Source organism: Symphalangus syndactylus, chromosome 9 (genome assembly GCF_028878055.3).
Source record: "Symphalangus syndactylus isolate Jambi chromosome 9, NHGRI_mSymSyn1-v2.1_pri, whole genome shotgun sequence".
Lineage (NCBI taxonomy): Eukaryota > Metazoa > Chordata > Mammalia > Primates > Hylobatidae > Symphalangus > Symphalangus syndactylus.
In genome coordinates, this window is record NC_072431.2 from 93,223,081 (window position 1) to 93,243,088 (window position 20,008).

Here is a 20,008-nt window from a genome sequence, read left to right on the forward strand (position 1 = left end):
GGGTAGGATCAGAGGCCCCACAGGTGTCATGCCTGCACTATGTTTTATGTTCATTTAAGACAAGAGCTGACTGGAAACCCAGGGCCTTCTCAATGCATCTCAGAATCAACTCTCTTTCCTTATGTAAATCCATAAAGCCAAAGGGGATGAGCAAAAGGAACCCTGTAGAAAACACACAGAAAAGGAAGAGGTCCCTTTTTGCCTGTATTTTTCAGTGGTATGAATTGCTATAAAGGAAAGAAACTGTTGGAATTGCCATTAACAGTAATGTGAAAACCGCAATTACCTTTGCACCAACCTAATAGCTAAAGAAGCCAAAGACATCCCGATGTGTTATAAAGTACCTTCCTGCCACCTTTGGTGGTGGCAGGGAATGTAAGCATTAGATTATGAGAGGAGAAAATAAATGGCACTATTTTGCCTCTCTAAGATCAGTTCCAGAGAAGCAATTCCAAATCTGAAGATAGTGAGTATCATTGATTTTTTTAATGCTTAACAAACATTTTAACTTTTTGAATTTACAGCAGGCTTTCTTTTCTACCTCCAGAGTGCCCGGCTTGTCTGTTATGAGAGCCTCTTTTGCTATAGAATGTAACAACAATGTTGTACTGAATGTGAATTCCTTGAAATTATGTTCTACTTTCACCAACATTAGCTCTTTTGATTCCCCACAGCAATCCTTTCCAGAACAGAACAGATAGTCTTGTTATTTCTGGTTAGGAGGCAGGGATGCAGTGGCTTGCCGAGGTTGAATGAGGTCACACAGTGAGTGGGCGTCCTTGGTCACATGGTCAGGGCGCTTCTCCTCATCTTCATGCACCTGTGCTTTCCAAGTGGTGGAAGGCATAGTTCCCGAAGCCTCGCTTAACCAGCCTGTCTCTTACATATTCCTCCCTGACCTTACTGCTAGAGTTAAGCGATTTCTTCTGCTCTCCGTTCCCCTGGGATCTCCTGAATGCCCCTGTTCCAGCACTTGTCACATTTCGGTGAATTTTTTGTTCATTTGGCAGTCTTTCCCAATAGAGTATTACCTCAGGAAGGCAGAAACACGCCTTTCTTCATGACTTTATCCTTGGGGCCTGGCACAGAGTAGGGTCTTAATACATTTCTGTGAAATGAATGAATAAAATTTGCTTGGAAGCATTAAAAATACCCACAGAATTTGAAGAAGAGAAGAAAAAAAGTGGTACTGTATTTAAATATATTTTAAGAAAAATTTCGGTTATGAATGGAAAGGAATTAGAAAGCTGTGTTTCTTTAAATGATGTGAGCAGTGGCCAAAGAGAATGATAGTCATTTAATTTTCTAACAACTTAAGAAAATGTTTTTCATTCATTGAAATTAATTCAAAAATCATATTAAATGTAAGAAAGTAAAGACTGAGCATCTTGGTGATTTAAATAAAAAAATTAAGTATTTTTTAAAAAGCAACACATTTAATCTATTTCATGTCCTCATTCCCAGTCATATTTTCTTTGCATTGCTACTTAGAGATCTGTTACATGAATTTGAAAAATAGTCATCAGAAAATTACTTACTTTTCTGTAAGGTTAACTTTTTTATTCATTAGCTGGACCAAATTCAGCACTTTGACAACCCAGGAATTGTATGCAGGCAACTGTCTTTTAAATGGAGCTTTATCTCAACAAAAATCGACTGGGAAATAGGCTGACAAAAGATGCCTATCTCTGTGGTCTAGAGTTGGCTTCCTATTAATGCCAAATTCATACCACTTTGGAGAAATATTTTTTTTCCCTGCCAGCCTCTGTCTCCTTCTCTATTACTTTATCTGTTTTGTTATGTGTGAATCTAGATTCTGGTTTACAAATTTTGACTGCAATAAATAGCATCATTTCATAAACAGCTCTGAAACTTGGAATTCCTTGATACCAATACATAATGTTGTTGCTTTTTAAAGACTCAGCTACTTAGGGAGAGAGTAAGAAAATATGGAGTAGAAAGAAAAGAAAAAAAACTTTAGATGATATGACATACTTGGTTTTTCCCTAGCCGAGTATAACATCAGTGCCTTCTTTTGGAAGGAAAGTTTCATATAAATGCTCTTGAAACCTTAGCTGTGCAGGAGAACCTGGCTCACCCTGCAAATGTTTTCAGCGCCTGGACAAACGTCCCACCATTACCTGATAATTTTTGCCTCTTAAAAATTTGAGAGATTTACAGGCCTCTACCTAGATAATTTTAAATACACGAGTGGAGCTTCATGTTCTCCATGGCCGGGTTTTGTTTTTTTTTTTTGGTTTGTTTTTGAGACAGAGTCTCGCTCCATCACCCAGGCTGGAGTGCAGTGGCGTGATCTTGGCTCACTGCAGCCTCTGCCTCCTGGGTTCACGCGATTCTCCTGCCTCAGCCTCCCAAGTAGCTGGGACTACAGGAACCCGCCACCATGCCCAGCTAATTTTTTTGTATTTTTAGTAGAGACGGGGTTTCACCGTGTTAGCCAGGATGGTCTCGATCTCCTGACCTTGTGATCCACCCGCCTCAGCCTCCCAAAGTTCTGGGATTACAGGCGTGAGCCACTGTGCCTGGCCCTCCATGGTTCTTTTAGGTTTTGATAACATAAGAGAATTTTAAGATCTCATTCTAAGTGATTCTAAGAAGTATTTATTGGATCATTGATTTATGCACTGTAATGACCCTTAGTTTCTTTAAAGTTACATAAGTATTTCTCTTATTTAGCTAAGATCTTTAAATGAATGAGCAGTACAAGGAGCTAGTGTGTATAATTAATTACTGCTAACTCCTCTTACTTCTTCCTTATGTTACAGGCCTACTTTCAAGAAGCTGTACTGTGGCTGGCTTGGGTTGGCTCACTTGTGTCACCCAAAAGGACAGTAATGGAGCTGGGATAATTGAAAGGCAGAGGGAATCATTATTACTCTTTTGTGGGATAAAGGAAATGAAAATTTAAATAGGCATGAATAACCTTCTCTAGCTATACGAAGATCTATAGTTTTCAAACTGGACATAGAGACATTTGTCCATTAACTAATTTATACATTCAGTTATAAGGAGTTGGTCTCAAGTTCTCTGGAGGATGACAGTTATTACATTCACTTGGATCAGCCCTGATGCGTTGGTTATTAATACTCATTAAGTGAAAGTATTAGATCATTTGAATATCTGGCTAAAACCAGTGACAAATAAAAGAAAGAAGTTAAGTTTCAGAAAACTATTAGCATCTACTTCAGACTTGTACATAGAACTCTAATGCATTGAGTGCCCCAGGTGTGTTACACAAAATGCTTATTATGTAACATGCTTTAGGATTGCTGAAATGATTAGGTTCTTTATGTCAAGGAAGAGATGAATTACTAGAAACATGAATTTTAAAGAATACTTTCATGAAAGTAAGGGATTCATTTCTTAGGAGAAAAATAATGAATGGAAATGGAATATGTATGTGGGATATAAATATGCCTGAATTAAAGCAAAGACAGCAAATTATTTTTACCACCATTGAGCAAGCCCACTGGGAGCAGGGAAGAGTTAATGATTTATAGAGAACTTTAAAACCCATTATGAGAAGATATACTTCGTATCAGAAAACACCGAGTGTAGGCTGGGTGCCGTGGCTCATGCCTGTAATCCCAGCACTTTGGGAGGCCGAGGCGGGTGGATCACTTGAGGTCAGTAGTTCGATATCAGCCTGGCCAATCTGGTGAAATGCCGTCTCTACTAAAAATACAAAAATTAGCTTGGCGTGGTGGTGCATGCCTGTAATCTCAGCTACTTAAGAGGCTGAGGCAGGAGAATTGCTTGAACTGGAGAGGTGGAGATTGCAGTGAACTGAGATCACACCACTGCACTCTAGCCTGGGCAACAGAGCAAGATTCCATCTCAAAAAATAAAAAAAAAGAAGAAGAAAACACTGAGAGTTCTGATTGAATATTTCAAGAAAGGAAATATTATAAAAAGGATATTTATGGAAGTAGGGGACTAATTCAGGGGGTAAATTTCCATTTGATGGAAAACTTGAACATAAAAGAAACAGCAGAAGATTGTGTTTTAGTAACCCAGCAATGAGTTAGACCACTGGGCCAGTGTTATTTGTATATACTCTGTATCAAAACGGAGACATGTCAGATGTATCACAGGGATATAAAATAGGCAGCTGGAAATATGAATCACTAATGATTATGGATTCTTAGAAAAGAGTGATAATTGGGAAGAGACGAGTATGAAGACAATGAGATTGATAATCTCCCTTTTTAATTTTTTGGAATATCCAAATGGTGGCATCCTTTTGGATGCCAAGAATAGGCCCGCAGTGTACTTCATAGTAAATGCCTTTTTATCTGTCCATACTAGACTGTAAGGTCCTTGAAGTTTGTTTGTTATTTTCATCTTTGTATTTCCAGCTCTGTGGGACAGGACAAGCCTGTTACATAGCACGCAAGCAATGCCTGTTACTGAAATGGATCAATTAATGATGAGTAAATACTGGCTGAATGAAAAAAGCGGATAAAGATGGAGGTGGAGGGTGCTTGACAATGTCAGCAATAGCTTCTCAGGCAGAAGCCTCCATGCATCCTTCAGGCACATCCAAATTTAATAAATAGAGACAAGCAGGGGAGCCGGGAATGAGGAGAAAATTAGTTGCAAGAAAATCTGAAGTATTGTCAATGAATTTCTTTATGAGTTCTTCAGTTTCCTAATACCAGTGCCAAGAATTATGCCGAGAGCGTGAAAAATGGTTTGATGGGGTTGGGGAGGAGTCAGAGAATTTATCCTCTGTTTAGAAGATGTCTAAGTTAAGTATTAAACCCAGAACACAGTGTGACAGTAATTGGATTTTTGACAGAAAGATGGCCCTACGGAAAGAAGGGTGGCCTTAGCGTGGTAGATTTGGTGGATTGGAGCAGACTGCGAGGAGTTAAGTCAAGGGCTTGCCAAGGATAGTAAACATGTTGGAGAAGTTTCCCAGCCATGAGAAGAGCTGAAGCAGTCTTTTGAGAACCTTAAAATTTCCATACTCTTCCTGAAGTTTGTATTTTAAAATAATAGCTTTTCGGAATGTGAAATCATAATGTCACCACACTTCTTCACATTATTTCCCACCCCTGAGATCCAGATGTAGCTGGGGTAGGCAGAGTGTTGGTATCTGCGTCTCCCACCCCTCTTTTCACCTGGAAATCAGCGGGCTAGGGACAATTCCGATGGTATCTGGGAACTGCCATGGTGCGCTGTGCATTTATCATGTGCAAGGGTGGAGAGGAGATGAGGCAAGTGGTCTCTGGGGCAGCAAAAAAGGGAGAAATTTGTGTTGACAGGGGGAAGCAGAAAGTGTTTACTTGTTGTGGAACCAAGTTATTTAGCTTTTAAGAAAGCAGTCATTATGTTGATACAATAATGGCTTTTTATTGTGAGCTGTCAACAGACAGTAATAACTTTTAATGAGGCCTCTAAAATACAACCTTTATGGTACCCATGTGTTTGGATTACCGCGATCCATTATTCTAACCTCTATTTTATTTTCCGCTCACATTGTGATTTATTATGTTTGGGGATTTAGTGATTAATTCCTTAGAGAATCTATTTTGGAGCTTAAACTAGTATTTTAACTTTTAGTACTGCTCACTTAAATGATTTCCTGTTTGCTAAATTTGGGAGAGATGAAAAGACCTTATTTTAACCACCAGAAATTGGAAGAAAGGGGTAACGAGTTTTTCGTTTAAGAGAGTGGCCAGTGACTGAGAAGTTGCCAGTTGAATTGTGTTGACAAGTGAGATTTGTGCGAGTCCCCTAAGAATGCAACAAGAACATAATAAGCATATAAAAGCCATGGATCGTGTAGATGAAGGAGTAGCCTGGGAATGCAAGAGGAATGGCAATTAATATATGTTGAAATTACCGTCCCAGAGAAACACAGGCATCCTTACAATATATGTGTTGAAATTGTCTGCCCCTAAAAGATGAAACTTGGGAGAATAATCCTAGGAAATACAGAAAGAATAATCTTTGGAGGTGTGTCTTTTTTAAAACATTTGCTCATTAGTGAATTATAGAGATGAGATAAATCATGCTTTGTAATGATATCATGAACAATCCCTTGTTCGATGGATTTCTTGCTATTTTGCTGTAATTCCAGGTCATCCTCAGTGCCTGGTGTTTCTTAAATGAGTTCCCGATTTGATTCATTTGTTCCCTTCTCCACGCCTCTGCTCTACTTACCACGAGCAGTCAATTGTGTCCCACTTGGATTTTCAGATAGCAAGTTTTGTGAACAAGTCAGCCATAGACATCTCGATCCTGCAGCGGTCCTTGGCCATTTTGGAGTCGATGGTGCTCAATAGCCATGACCTCTACCAGAAAGTGGCGCAGGAGATCACCATCGGCCAGCTCATTCCACACCTGCAAGGGTAAGCATGCCAAGATGCTCTGGGGAGGAGAAATGCTTCAGGAAGATGGCCACGGTAATGCACTGGGAAATGTTTTATGTTGTTATAGTTTGGTTAAATGTACCGAGAAAGAATCTCAATTTGGCATATAACCAAACCACGTGTCACACTGGAATGGCATGGTTACTTTCCCTTGGCCCCTGTCCCTCACTGAACTCCAAGCTGGTTCTTGGCATTGCCTGTCCCCATGCCTGGCCCTTGGTAAGCTCTCAATTTTAATGGATATTGGTAGATATTGGCAGAGTTTTAAGAAGATAAAACAGGATGATTTGTTCTCTAAGTTCTGTTTCTTAAACCATGTAAGTTAATGTTTTCTGTGATATAATGAGTATTTTCATAGTTAATTAGAAATGTAATGTTATGCATTTTTACTAGGAATTTTTAAAGGCAGCCTTCTTTCTTAGTTATGCTCAAGGTGATTCTAGTGAGCTTCTTCTTTTGTATTTTATAATAAAATACAGGATTTTTTCTAGTGGCTTGAGCTATAAAATGGAAGTAAGATAGCTTCCCCTGCAGCCTGTAGTCTTTGAGACATTTTTCCCCTTCTTTCCTCCCTTAGGTAACTAGGAAGGTTGTCTCTGATGATACCAACCTGAGAAGGACTCTATTGTACAGTGCTACTTTAGAAATTAAAGTATTTTGGGTTGCAGCGATAATAAACATTGTGAGCTTGCTTACACAGGAAAGGAGGTTATTGGGACAATACTGGGGTACCTCGTAGAATCCAGAAATGACATAAGTAGCCTTGAGAAGGAGAGAAACCATAGCTTCCCTGGAATCCTCAGCAGATGGCCTTTTCTCTAGCATTTTGGTTGGCACTACAGTGACCCAACTCCCCCTAACTCTTGCCCCTGGTCCGTTAGGTCACAATTACAAATTCTCAAGAGGAAACCCGACTGGCCCATTTGGGTTGGTGGTGCAGGGTGGGAATGGTTCTCTGAAATGTTAACTGTTGTGTTTATAATATAAACTACCAAAGCAGATTATATTAGATATTATTTTCATTTGGAGGTGGGAGGATGACCAACATTTAAAGTTTAAGTCACAGAAGCTGAGGATTGTGGTGGCCTCAGTGATTGTGGCCTCAGAATCATAATTCTTCAAAATGATGGTAATGTAGGGTAGCTTCTCTAGAAATAAGACCAGTTTCACATTTCCTTTGAGTGTGAATTGTATTAATTTATATACTGTGTCTTTTCTGGGAATCTCAAAGGCACACATCTTCATCCCAAAGCACATTACCAAAGTGGAGAGTTTATTATTCTCCAAGTACTGTGCTAAGGATTTTACATGCATAATCTTATTTTATCTTCACAGCAATCCCATGAAATAAGTGGGTCTAACCCCATGTTGTAGATGAGGTAACTGTGCCTTGGAGGATACCCATGAACTTGTCCAAGGTCTCAGCCAGCCTGTGATAAACTGGGCTTTGCACCCTATCCTGGCCTAGTTCTAAGCTACACCTCTCTCTCACTGGCCTGATAAGTTATTCCCAAATGTAGCTCATAAGTCACTCTTTGTTTATGCCTTGAGTCCTCCTTATTTACTGTTTACCACATGCCTTACATTAGAGCTTTGTTTCATTTATTATTTCTGGTTCCTTTCCAGAAAATCAGATTTATAAACAAACACCTGTTCTTTTTGTTATTAAAATGTTTATATTTGGAAATAGATTTTTAGAATATATAATAGAGCCATCTAATTAGCCCAAGAATGTGGAGACATCTGAAACTACTCCCTAATATATTTCATGTATCAGACAGAAAACTACACATACATACAAACACACATACATACACACACATACATACATACATACATACATACATACAGCTATTACTAGTAGTACATCAATTACAACATCCCCTAGGTTTATGCCTTTAATCTGAATAAGAGAGAAGGCTGCCTATATTTCTGGGCATCCTGCACTGACCAGTGTACTGTCAGCTAGTAATAGTAATTGTATATTTACCACCTTGTGATGTTTGAAATGCATTCTCAGTGCTAAATGCATTTTCTAGGCCCTGCCTTTCTCTCTCACTTTTTTTGGGAGAGGGGGCTGATTTTGAGCTTTTCATGGTTTGACCCAGGGCTAGCCTCTTCTGACTGTGTTCTGATTTTCTGAATTGTTCTCTATCTTTACAGGTCAGATCAAGAAATCCAAACCTATACTATTGCAGTGATTAATGCACTTTTCCTGAAGGCTCCCGATGAGAGGAGGCAGGTAAGTTGCATTTCTTTAGTCTTATGGCTATGTCAGGGCTAGGAACTTTGTGTGCAGAGAACGCCCTCTCCTTCCATTCGGGGACTCATTGGGTCACTCTGCTGTCCTGGCCGCAGATGGACTCTCCAGAGCAGCTATGTTCCGCTGCACGGCTGGCCCGCTGGGCTCCTTCCCAAATCCAGGGGCAAGTGGGTAGAGATGGGTAAGCCGTTGACTGATGAGGGATGCTAGGAGTATTCCAGCAGTAGAGCCTTTTCATGAATTGAAATCCAACCTGGAAGCCCAGATGTAAAAAGATGAAAACGCTGCTGTGGTGGAAGCAGAGTTAGGAGCCCCCGCGACCTTCTGTCATTTCATGGGATGCTCACTAGGGTGAGGGAAGTGCTGTTCTCATCTTCTGTATCAGGAGATGGAGACCCTGAGGGGTGCCATGTTTTTCCCAAGGAGGGAGGTGATGGAAGGTGAGAGGACAGGAGGGATAATATGCAGATGTCTGCTCCTTGTGGAGATAACTGCATTCATATGTCAGAGGGGCTCCTTGCTTGGTAAGATTACTTATTTCTGTGTGTGGATGTGGCTGGGAAATTGGAGCCATCTGTTTCCTCTCCTGTATAAAAAGAGCTGGCACGGTGGCTCACACCTATAGTCCCAGCCCTTTGGGAAGCCAAGGTAGGCAGATCACTTGAGGTCAGGAAGCTGAGACTAGCCTTGTCAATATGGCAAAACCCCATCACTACTAAATATACAAAAATTAGTCGGGCATGATAGTGCATGCCTGTAATCCCAGCTACTCGGGAGGCTGAGGCAGGAGAATCACTTGAACCAACCCAGGAGGCAGAGGTTGCAGTGAGCTGACATCACACGGCTGCACTCCAGCTTGGGTGACAGAGCGAGACTGTCATCTTAAAAAAAAGAGGAAGGAACCCCTTAATGTACATACATGGAACCTTTCCTCTGATGGTGTCCTTTGTCTGTAGATCCTTTATTTCTTTCTTCATGAAGGAAAGGAGCATTACAGAGGGGCTGTGAAGAAGTGGAATTTTGCCTTGTCTTGGAATTTAGGTCACACCTCAAAATCCATTCATGTTTTTTTCAATCAACATGTCATGTAATATGTTACCCTGGTCACAATTTCCTTCCTTAAAAAAGTGGGTGGAAATACGAGCTCTTTAACCCACTTAGAAACTATGCTGGGGAGCTTGATGGCAGTTGCCAGTGAGTTTGCTTAGAAGAAATTAGAAAGCGAACCTGCTACTGAGTGCTATGACAAGAATTTTTGGATTTTATTTTACTTTTTCATTGCCAAGGATTTTAAACCTCAGCGACTAAACATGAGGGGTTCTGGTTTGTTTTCCATTTAGAATTTCTTCTTCATCCCCAGGGGGCTGTGTTTGCACAAGGAGTGGTGTCACTTTACAGTTTCCTGGACTTTTGATTTGGTGTTCGCTGGAGCCAGGTGGAGGTGCCTGCCCTCCACAAGCCTGTGCTGGGGGCACTCTTACCCTGGCTGGATTTTTAGGAGTGGCTTTGCAGATCTGAGGTGAAATCATGGATAGGGCTGCTTCTGTGATATTTTAGTCTAAATACCGAACTCATCATAACTCCCAAGCAGCCCGGAAGTTGTCTGGAAGCTCTCACTGTGTACATACACAAGCTTGACCTGGGCATTGGAGGAACTGGGTCCTTCTGCTGGCCAGACCGGGGACTTCTGGCCCAGCCACGTGGTGGCTGAGTGTAGCGTGTGGGGTCAGGAAGGTTGCATTCTGATCTCAACTCTTGGAAGTTTCCTTTCTCCATCTGTGAAAGAAGGGATGGATTAGAGGAGGTGAAAGTTCATGCCCACTCAAAAGGCTATTTCACTTGGATCTCTGAATCTAGACATGAGTAAAATGCTTACTGCATCTTATTTTATACCAAACACTACTGTTCATTTGTTAAATTGGACTCTCATGACCATGGACAAATAGGGAATCCGGTGTCAATCTGTACTAACTTTAGGACATTGATAATAATGGTAATATAATGGAATGTCGATATAAGATTAGGTTTGGATTTTGTGAATCAAGTCTTTCTTTGAAAACTATGCAACATAAGACTGACGGGAAACAGTTTGGCTATATATTATTCTAATAAACCATCACAAAGAGTAATAAACCATGACAAAGAGTAGTCTAATAAACTTAAACCATTTAAGAAAAGATTCCAACTAAGAAAGACTGTATATAATTCAGCAGAAATTTATGAAGTATTATATGACTCATTCAATCAAGCTCTAAAAATAGCTACAAGGTATTTAATTTACTTGCCCATGGAAAAGTGATGTGGACTTCATAAACTATAAACTCTTGAAATTAAGAATGTTGTTCATCAAAAGAAAGGGAGTATCATGATTTTTAAATTTAAAAAAATTTCAGTGAGTAGCGAGATAGCTCTAAAAAGGGATTTCAGATTCATAATGAAGAAAAGTTTGTTGGATATTATTTTCTGAAGGTCAGTAGAGGCCTGTAAAGCAGAAGACTGAGCAAACTGGTGATATCATGTGGGTTGCTGTGGATTTATATTAACAGCTGAGCATGTATACCTTAGTCTGGGCTCTATGTTCTAAGTAAAATAAAGTTTCAGCTGGTCTGAATTTGACGTTGGCATTGTTATTGGCATATGTTCTGAAAAATTAAGTTCTGAATTTTTGGCAAACAGGAAAATTGACCAAAGTCAGCCATCAATGATAATATTATTGAGAGTCTGGCATGTGCCAGGCAGTGCACAGTGTTTTATATTACATTATTTCGTTTCATTCTCATATTTAGAGAAAGCCACATTATTTCTGTTTTATAAGTAAGGAAATTGAGACTCAAAGGGAGTAAAGAACTTGACCAGGTTACTGAGCGGGTAAGAATCAGAGTTCGAGTCTCAACCTTATCCCTGCTTTTACCTGCAAAGCATCCCATCCAACGCCTGTCAGAGATGTCACTCACAGAATTCTCCTGTATTTGCCAAGTAAACAACTCCCCGAAGCCTGGATAACACCAAGCCCATTTTCTCACTCCAGTTAGATTGAAATATAATCTAAACATGTATTTACTGGATTTGCAGGAACACTATTTTTTGTTTGTTTTTTGTTTTATCTGTTTAAAGCCTTAGAACCATTGCTTTGTTTGGAGTAGCCTGATTCCACTTCAGTCAAATACTTTTTAAAAATTTCATCTTCTTTTTTTGACTTGGGGCCAGGCACATTCACAGGACTCCATTATCTGGGGTTTCTTTGAATTTGGAATGCTTTTAAACACTTACACCTTATTTCTGCTGTTACTGAAAAAAATGCCACCACGGTCAGAAGGAACTGTGCTGTTTTTCCCTTTACATCTATGAGGTAGGCCTTACTGAGAGAGGCCTGTGCTGTGCAGAGCTTCCTCCTCTGGGAACTCCCTTCCCTTCTAGGGTTCCCCCAGGGGTCGAGGCCTTGCTTTCCCATGCCTCTGGGATGTCGGAGATTCTCTGTTTCCTGGCACAAATGGAGGGAAGGGCTGGGCTAGTTTTGTTGGGGAGGAGGTTGCTGTTAGGTGGGCAAATGGATCCTTTTGCTTACAACTTTTACCATTATTCAGTTCACTATTTCAATGGCAAATATGTTAGTGAGATCCCTTCCAAATTTCTCTACAAATACTTATACTTTTGATAAGCACTATTTAAAAAAACTTGCTAGTTAAAAGATTTGGTAGAAAAATCAGAAAATACTGACTCAAAAGGAAGAAGTTTGAAAGATTCCTGTAATTATATTCCCAGAGGCAGAACCACTGCAATTATTTACAACTCTTGTGACTTTCATGGTGCTACTTCCCTGTTTGTTCTGTGCAAATATTCTCCTAATACATCATTTTTTTTCCCACCAAATGTGAGCATACTACATCCATTGTAGTTTTTCTAAACTTCTTTTAAAACTAAACGATATTTTTTGGACATCTTTCCATGTCAGTATATCTGGATTTATATTTGTAGCTATCTATACTTTTACATAATTTTAATGCTATAAAATATTCCCCATGGATTCTCACATTTACTCCAATAATTCCTTACCATTAGACCAAAAAATGGAGGCATGGATATTTCAATTTTCTCTTTGACCAAGCTGCTGTTCCTTAGGAGGACAGTATAAAATATTTATTTGTTATTTTATCAAACATTTATTGTCTTCTCGGTGTCAGACATTGTACTTTGGGCTTGGAATACAAAAAAGAAAAAGACAGTTACTGCTCATGAGGGACCCACAGTCTTATGCAGACAATGAATATTGTAACCAGATAATTACAATGATTTCTTTAGTAGAGGTTGGACATACATTGTCCCTTCTAACTTTAAATTTTATAAACTTATAGACAAACATAGGAACAGAAATATTCTTTTCCATTTTTATTTATGAGCAATAATTTCATCTTTTTAAAGGAAAGAAATTAAAACAGCTATAGGATCCTTTAAGGCTTTTATTTGTCATCTGGTCTAGGAGAAACAAAAAAACCACCACCAGTGGGCCTTTCTATGAAGATCAGCAAGAAAGCCCTGCTTTCTATGCCTAGTGGAAGGGAAGGTTTCTTCTGGGTTACCATTTGACTTGTTTCTCAGTGCATCATTGCTCCTGCTTTCTTGTTTTCAAGAGCATAAGACCTAGTATTGGATTTTGACTTGAGTGCCATCTAGCTTTTTTGAGTCACCTTACAGTATTTAAGCACTTTTCAATGCAGTGGGTCAGCAGGGGTGTTCAAATACAGTGGTCAACCTCTAACAGAGTCCTCTGAATTTCCATCCCTTCTTCTCTCCTGCTTGCTTTCCTTTCTGTGGTGGCGATGACGCTGTTAGGTTGATGTAGAGAGCAATGTTGACATCCTTGATTGTCCTCTGACTGTAAGTCACCCACGTTCCCTTTGTTAGCGTAAAGTGGGCCCTGCTCTCCCGTGCTGCTCCTATCCACCCCTGCTTGTATGCCCCGCTCAGAAATCTCCCCCACCCCCCATGTTCTTGGTTCTCTTTGCTTTCTGCAAATTTGTTTTAACCTTGGTAGAAATCATGGTTCTGTTTTTAAACCGTGGCTTAGTTTCTTCTCTACTCAGTAAGAGTAGCAACACCAAAAACACCCCCTACCACAAAACAACAGTCAAGTGTCTTCCTGAATATGAGCAGTATTTTTACTTTAAAAGGCTCCAAGTGCTCCAAGACTATGCTTGATATATTATTTTCCCTTAGTTTCTACTTGTCAATATTTATAAAGGGAGTCTGTGCATCATTTCCTTTAATAAAATCACCCTTGAATCCTCCATGCCAATCAGGAGATGCCAAGGCACGAAACAACCTGCAGAAACCAGGCCTTGCAGAGCTCAGTGAGTGTAGACTCTAGAGCTTTGCATCACCCAGATATTTGCCCTTCACTTAAACTCCACTCAGATCACGTATGTAGCCTGGTATATGTATTACTCACTCTTTGGTTTTGCACAGATTAAGATGAAATGACTTTTAGAAGATACTGGAAGCTCCTTGCTACAGGCATGTGTTGGCTAATAAAAGCTTTCTGCACATACGTAGTCTAATAAAAGATGATGAGGCTTTCTAGTAGAGAACCATTGCTTTGTTTGGAGTGCCTGGTTTTTATTTAGCACCCACCTTTTTCTGGAAGGAAGAAATTCCTAAGGAAAAGAAGTTTGCAGGTGCCAGATATCTTTCCTTTGCTTTTGGACATGGCTTTTACATTCTAAATAAAACAGTCAAAAAATAGTTTGAATACTACTGCCTGTTTGAGTTCATTATTTCATAAGAAATACTGCTGATATACAGTTACGAAGCACACCCCAGGATAAAGTCATTTTTGGCTATGTCGAAATGTAGCTTTCTAACCTAAGCCTTTGTGTGGGTGTGTTTTTCTTCCACAGGAGATGGCGAATATTTTGGCTCAGAAGCAACTGCGTTCCATCATTTTAACAGTGAGTACCTATGTGCTGTGACCTCTTTGTGGGGGAGGAGTGGCCTGGTGCATTTGTTAATCTCTTCTTTTGGCTTCAATCTGTGGTTTGTTCTGTGACTTGCTTCTGTGGTGAAGCAGTAGGAACTCTAATGAAGGAAAAAGTGAGTTTTTGGAATTGGAATAAATAAAGGCTTTCCCACAGGAATTGCCTCATTGAATTGGAGGGAGGGGTTTCTGGAACTGCTCTGGAGAGAGAGAAAGGGGGAATGCATTCTGGCTGGAAGAGTTGGATAGCTCTGTCAGTGGGGCAGGTTAGGGAGATCAGGGCTTAAAAGATTCACCCTGATGAGGTTTTGCTCTTTTAATGAGGAAGCTAGCTGTAAACATATCAGGTACCAAGAGAAGTCCTGAGATGTTGAACATCAGTTTCGGGGACCCCCTTGCAAGAGAGAGGAAGGAAAGATATAGATGGGAGCCACTCATTCGCTGCGATGCAAGATGACCGTAAACCTTGGTGGAAAAAAAAGCCCTAAGTGTCACCTTGCAAATGTTTAGAAATAAACCAAATAACAAGATTTCCTGAGGCCTTACCTGCTATTTGACTTACCAGCTACTTGAAAAAAGCAGGTTGATTGATTGCCCTGCTTACAAAAAAGAAAAAAAAAGAGGAAAAGAAAGAAAAAGAAAAATTTCTGTTTGTGTGATTCCAAAGAGCAGTTCAGCAAGCTTACAGTTGAAAACACTTGGTCCTCAAATGCAGGTTTTATTATTATTCAAGTGTGGTGAGGCCAACAGATCAAGAGGTGGCTGGCATTGAAAAGTTTGTTAATTATAGTTCCCCAAAGGAGGGGGCATGCCATGCCACTGGGGGATTGTGGGGGCAGGGGAAGCTCCTGAGTCAGGAGGCAGGGGAAGCCCAAGGAGATCTGGGCGAGAGCCCTTACTGTGGTTTTTGAGGGAAGGGATACATGAGACCAGGTAAGCTGGCTGAGCAGGTTTAGGATTGGCTAGCTTGTATACTTTCAGTGGACTCTGGAGTTGATGGGCTGTCTCTAGTTGTCTGGTACCTGGCCCTGGGTGGTTAGGGCAGGAGAATAGTGATCCTAAGAGTAGGAGCCAGAGCTTGTAGAGGAGTGGGGGGTGGGTGCCAAGGCTCTGGACTGATTTCGTTTGCATATGAAAGGAGTCATTTATTATCTCTAGGAATTGGCTAGACCTGGGAGGAGCAGTCTGTCCAGGGTCAACAAGGTCCCAGATGTCCCAACACCAGAAACAAATGTCTAATACACACACTATTCCCCCTCCCTCCCCCACCAATGCAAGTAAGCCATCAAAAATTAATGTTGAAAATAAATGTTCTAGATCCCAAAGCCAGTGGTAATGCCTGCAATTTGTGACCAAGTTAGTTCGATTTTAAACTTTCTGGCTGCCAAGGATGACAAGAAACGTATGAGTGTAATTTTCATTGTTTGATAAAAAGAGGTCCCCCAGTTCTTCGGGAAAGATAAACCTTTTCCCTCTGGAACTGAACTCTGAAATGAATCTTGGGAGAGCATCTTAATACATTCTAGGTCCAATTGTGGTTTTGGAAATGCAGAAGTATTCATAATTACTGTCCTTTATATTGGCTCTCAGTAAATGTAGAAGCAGCAGCATCAATGTGTAGCTCAGTGTCTTCATATTACCTTGATGTGGCAGTCAGGGTTAGAATGCCCTGAGATATGAGTGGCATTAATGACTGTGGTCACCCTGTCTCAAAAATCAGTTTGCTTCAGTGGGACTTCTTGTATGAGATGTTGTTGATGGCTGAAGTTCGAGGCTGGTGCTCTCTTGCAAGAACTTGGAGTGCAGTACTTTCGAGTTGCTAAGAGGAGAGATACCCATACACTTTGGATTCTAAGTGTGTGCTATGAGTTAACATGCTCTTCTGAAGATTGGAGGATAAGGGGTTTGATTTGCTCCTAACCATCCTGTTGTCTAGCTTCCCTGCTTCCCATAATTTTGGTTCAGTGACTTTGTATTCTCTCATTCCTCCCTGTCCTCTTTCTTCTATTCCTCAATCTTCTCCCACCCCTCCTCCTTGAATTAGCTATTTCAGCATGGCACTGACAGCTATGTTGTGGATTGCAGGTGGATGTCAGGTTGAGAGGCACCCAGGCAGCACTCTAAAGGCCTAGACTTCCTCCAGTCCTGGAGGAAGATCATTTTTCTCTACAGTGGGTAGCTTTGTCATTTACTGAATGGCCACTTAGAAGTTGGTTTGCAGCAGTCTACCCAGGAGCAACTACAGATTGCCGACAGAATTGGTCTTTCAGATAGCATGGCGTGACTGGGGCTAGCACAGTTGAAATAACTGATTTGATGGGTTGTTCCACCACATTAATCCATTGTTTGGCATTTTTAATGTACAGCCGGAATCTCTGTTGAAAAGGCTGTATGTTAGTCCCAAATGCTGAATGTTGAGTTGGTGACAGCTGTCCCATTTCTGGGCAGGGGTGAGGGGATTGGGGGTGGACCTATCCAGTCTTCCTGTCCTGCCACTCCTTGTATGTTCTCTTTTCAGTTCTGTTTCTATGGGGAAGAGTCATTTTATCTATCATTTAATTGTTAACAGTGAGTAAAGTAATTCACGAGCATTTGCTCTCTGCTTTTGATGGTAGACATCCTTGTGTAGCTCCCACAGTGGATTAAGATTTGATGGGTATTTTGCTTTTGTGTGTTCCTTCTAAAACTTTTCCCCATTTTGAAGTGGGCTCACCTGTCAGAGACAGTCCCAGGGTAAGATAATGGCAAAATTGCTTACTATGGGCATGCGCCATTGGTTTTTCTGCTGCATGTGGCAGATGCTTCCATTGTAGAAATCCACAGTTGTCTTGGAGACACCCCCATTTCAAGCACATCTTCTCTTGACTTTTATGGCTGCCATCACCAGTCCCTTTCCAGCGCTTTTCCCCTTCCACTCCCTCCTGCCCACAGTAGGTTTTTTCATGGACTGTGACCTGAAGATCAGGAACCTTACTGGGCTCTGAAATTCAAAGGAAAGCTCTGAAATTCCCTGTGCCCTCACCTTCCTTCTCCATTCCTTGTACCTCCCAGTGAAGACTGTGAGAGCCTTCTAGAGGGTTAATTCTAGTTGTTTCCTTTTCTTTCTTTTTTAAAAAATTTCATTTGTGAACCATTTCCCTAGCATGTCATCCGAGCCCAGCGGGCCATCAACAATGAGATGGCGCATCAGCTGTATGTTCTGCAAGTGCTCACCTTTAACCTCCTGGAAGACAGGATGATGACCAAAATGGACCCCCAGGACCAGGTGAGTGCTCATTGGACAGCAGTCAAAGCACAGGAAGGGCAGAAAGTGTCATTAAAAGTCTTTTCTTGAGGTACCCTGAAACTAGGGAGTTTCAGAGTTTGATATGATGTCGTTTTATTATCATCTCAGAACTTAGGGGCATGGCTTCAAAATTAGGTGAATCTAGGATCAGAAAATATACCAAATGCATTCTTCCATTAGGCTCCAAACATGCATGTTCTGCCTTTATTGAATAAGAAAGTTTGATGTCACATGACCACAGACCTTAGCTCCTGGCCCCAAGTAACATTTAATGGTAGTAGCTTTGGAGTCAAGTTCCCACACAACTAGGGCCTCTTGGTGACTCTATGTGGCATTGATTCTGCGGGGTTGAGGTAGCAATTTTCATTCTCCAGGGATCAGTGCCAAGAGCAGGGTCCCAGATTAAACCTGATTTCTGGGCCAGCATTTCTGTCGGTTGGCTGTTGGCTGTAACTCTCTGCTAGGTCTCTTGTTGTGCATGAAAGATTATAGCTCCATTCAGAAGGCTTTGGGGACCTTTGCTGTGTGAGGGTAGAGAGGAAACAGCTGGGAGCCCTGCTGTAGCACATTTTCAACTTAAACAGCGCTGCAGCTTTGGAAAGGAAAACACTCATTATTGGCACGTGAGGGCCTGATCTGTTGCAGATGTGAACTGCATATGTGAAGTGTGTAGCTGCCGCGGCACTTCATTCATGGAGCAAGGCCATACGGTTAAGAATGATGGAGAGGCTTTGAGAGGCAGTGAATGTGCCCCACGTTTTTGGCAAGGTGTGGTCATCCCAGGGAGAGGAGACTGTTATCTCACCACTTCTAGTGACAGACAACAATGCCTCTTAATATTGAATGACGCTCTTTGCTTGGAAACCCTTTTAAAAATTTATTTTATTGTGGTGGGATATGTATAACAGAAAGTTTACTATTTTAACCATTCTTAAGTGTACAGTTTAGTGGCATTAAGTACATTCACATTGTTAGGAAACTATCACCACCATCTATCTCCAGAACTCTTTTTATCTTGCAGAACTGAAACTCTGTACCCATTAAACACTAACTCCCCATTCCCCTGTCCTCCTAGTCCCTGGTAACCACCATTCTAGTTTCTGTCTATGAATTTGACTACTCCAGGGACCTCATATAATTGAAATCGGACAATATGCATATTTCTGTGTCTGGTTTATTTCACTCAACGTAATATCTTCAAAGCTCATCCAGATTGTAGCATCTACTGGGATTGCCATCTTTCAAAGGCTGGATAGTATCCCATTGTATGTCCATACCACATTTTGTTCATCCATTTACCCTTGGATGGACACTTGGGTTGTTTGCACCTTTGACCCTTTCTTTCTTTTTTGTCCTGTGTTTGTTTCCATGAAGTAACTTAGTGGGGTGAGGCACTTTGGGTACTGCTTACTTTGTTCCCAATTGTACAGTATCCCCAGTTTCTCTAGCTTAGCTTTCTCCAATCACGACCCTTCCATCATATCTGGGCCTCTCAGTTAAGACTGCACTGGACTATCAATATTTGTGCTCCAGATGACTACTTGGCTAAGAGGACCACTGTGGAATACAGCCAGGCCTGACCAGCAGGGAGACTGACAGGGGAAGAGCGGTTTGCAAAGCCCTAACTTAGAACATTGGTTCTCTTTTATCTGTTTTTCTTTTGCCTGAATGCAGTGATTCATTTAGACCCCAGGGAAAGAGGGAGTATATGTAATGTCACACAATGAGAGCAGCTTTTTCCCCTCCCTTTTCTTTTTACTCCCTGATTCCTTCAGGCTCAGAGGGACATCATATTTGAACTTCGAAGAATTGCTTTTGATGCTGAGTCTGAACCTAATAACAGCAGTGGCAGCATGGAGAAACGCAAGTCCATGTACACGCGAGATTATAAGAAGCTTGGCTTCATTGTAAGTAAGCTATCTCCAGTATGTGCTCTCCCTCCAGCCTCCCCGGGCCTGACCTCAGCCACATAACTGATGTCTCTTCCGAGCGTGTGGTCCTCTTGCGCTTTACAGAATAGTTTCCACATTTCCAGATGTTTAGCTGGTTTAAACAGGATCACATGAAAATCTCTTCTGGCTTCAGTG

General features: G+C 41.0%; 1 protein-coding gene across 13 annotated transcripts in view; it reads left to right on the forward strand.

Annotated features, from left to right (window-relative positions):
* The window catches only part of ELMO1 (engulfment and cell motility 1), a 594,311-nt gene that overhangs the window by 216,289 nt on the left and 358,014 nt on the right, over window positions 1–20,008 (forward strand). For 8 of the 13 annotated variants that reach the window (XM_055293401.2, XM_063608973.1, XM_063608974.1 and 5 more), the window contains 5 exons: window positions 6,229–6,380; window positions 8,565–8,643; window positions 14,559–14,609; window positions 17,778–17,900; window positions 19,697–19,828. In XM_055293401.2, the coding sequence (XP_055149376.1) occupies window positions 6,229–6,380; window positions 8,565–8,643; window positions 14,559–14,609; window positions 17,778–17,900; window positions 19,697–19,828 (537 nt within the window). Of the gene's footprint in view, window positions 1–6,228; window positions 6,381–8,564; window positions 8,644–13,494; window positions 13,540–14,558; window positions 14,610–17,777; window positions 17,901–19,696; window positions 19,829–20,008 lie in introns of all 13 variants that reach the window. The other 5 variants (XR_008660142.2, XM_055293399.2, XM_055293398.2 and 2 more) reach the window with 1 other exon arrangement.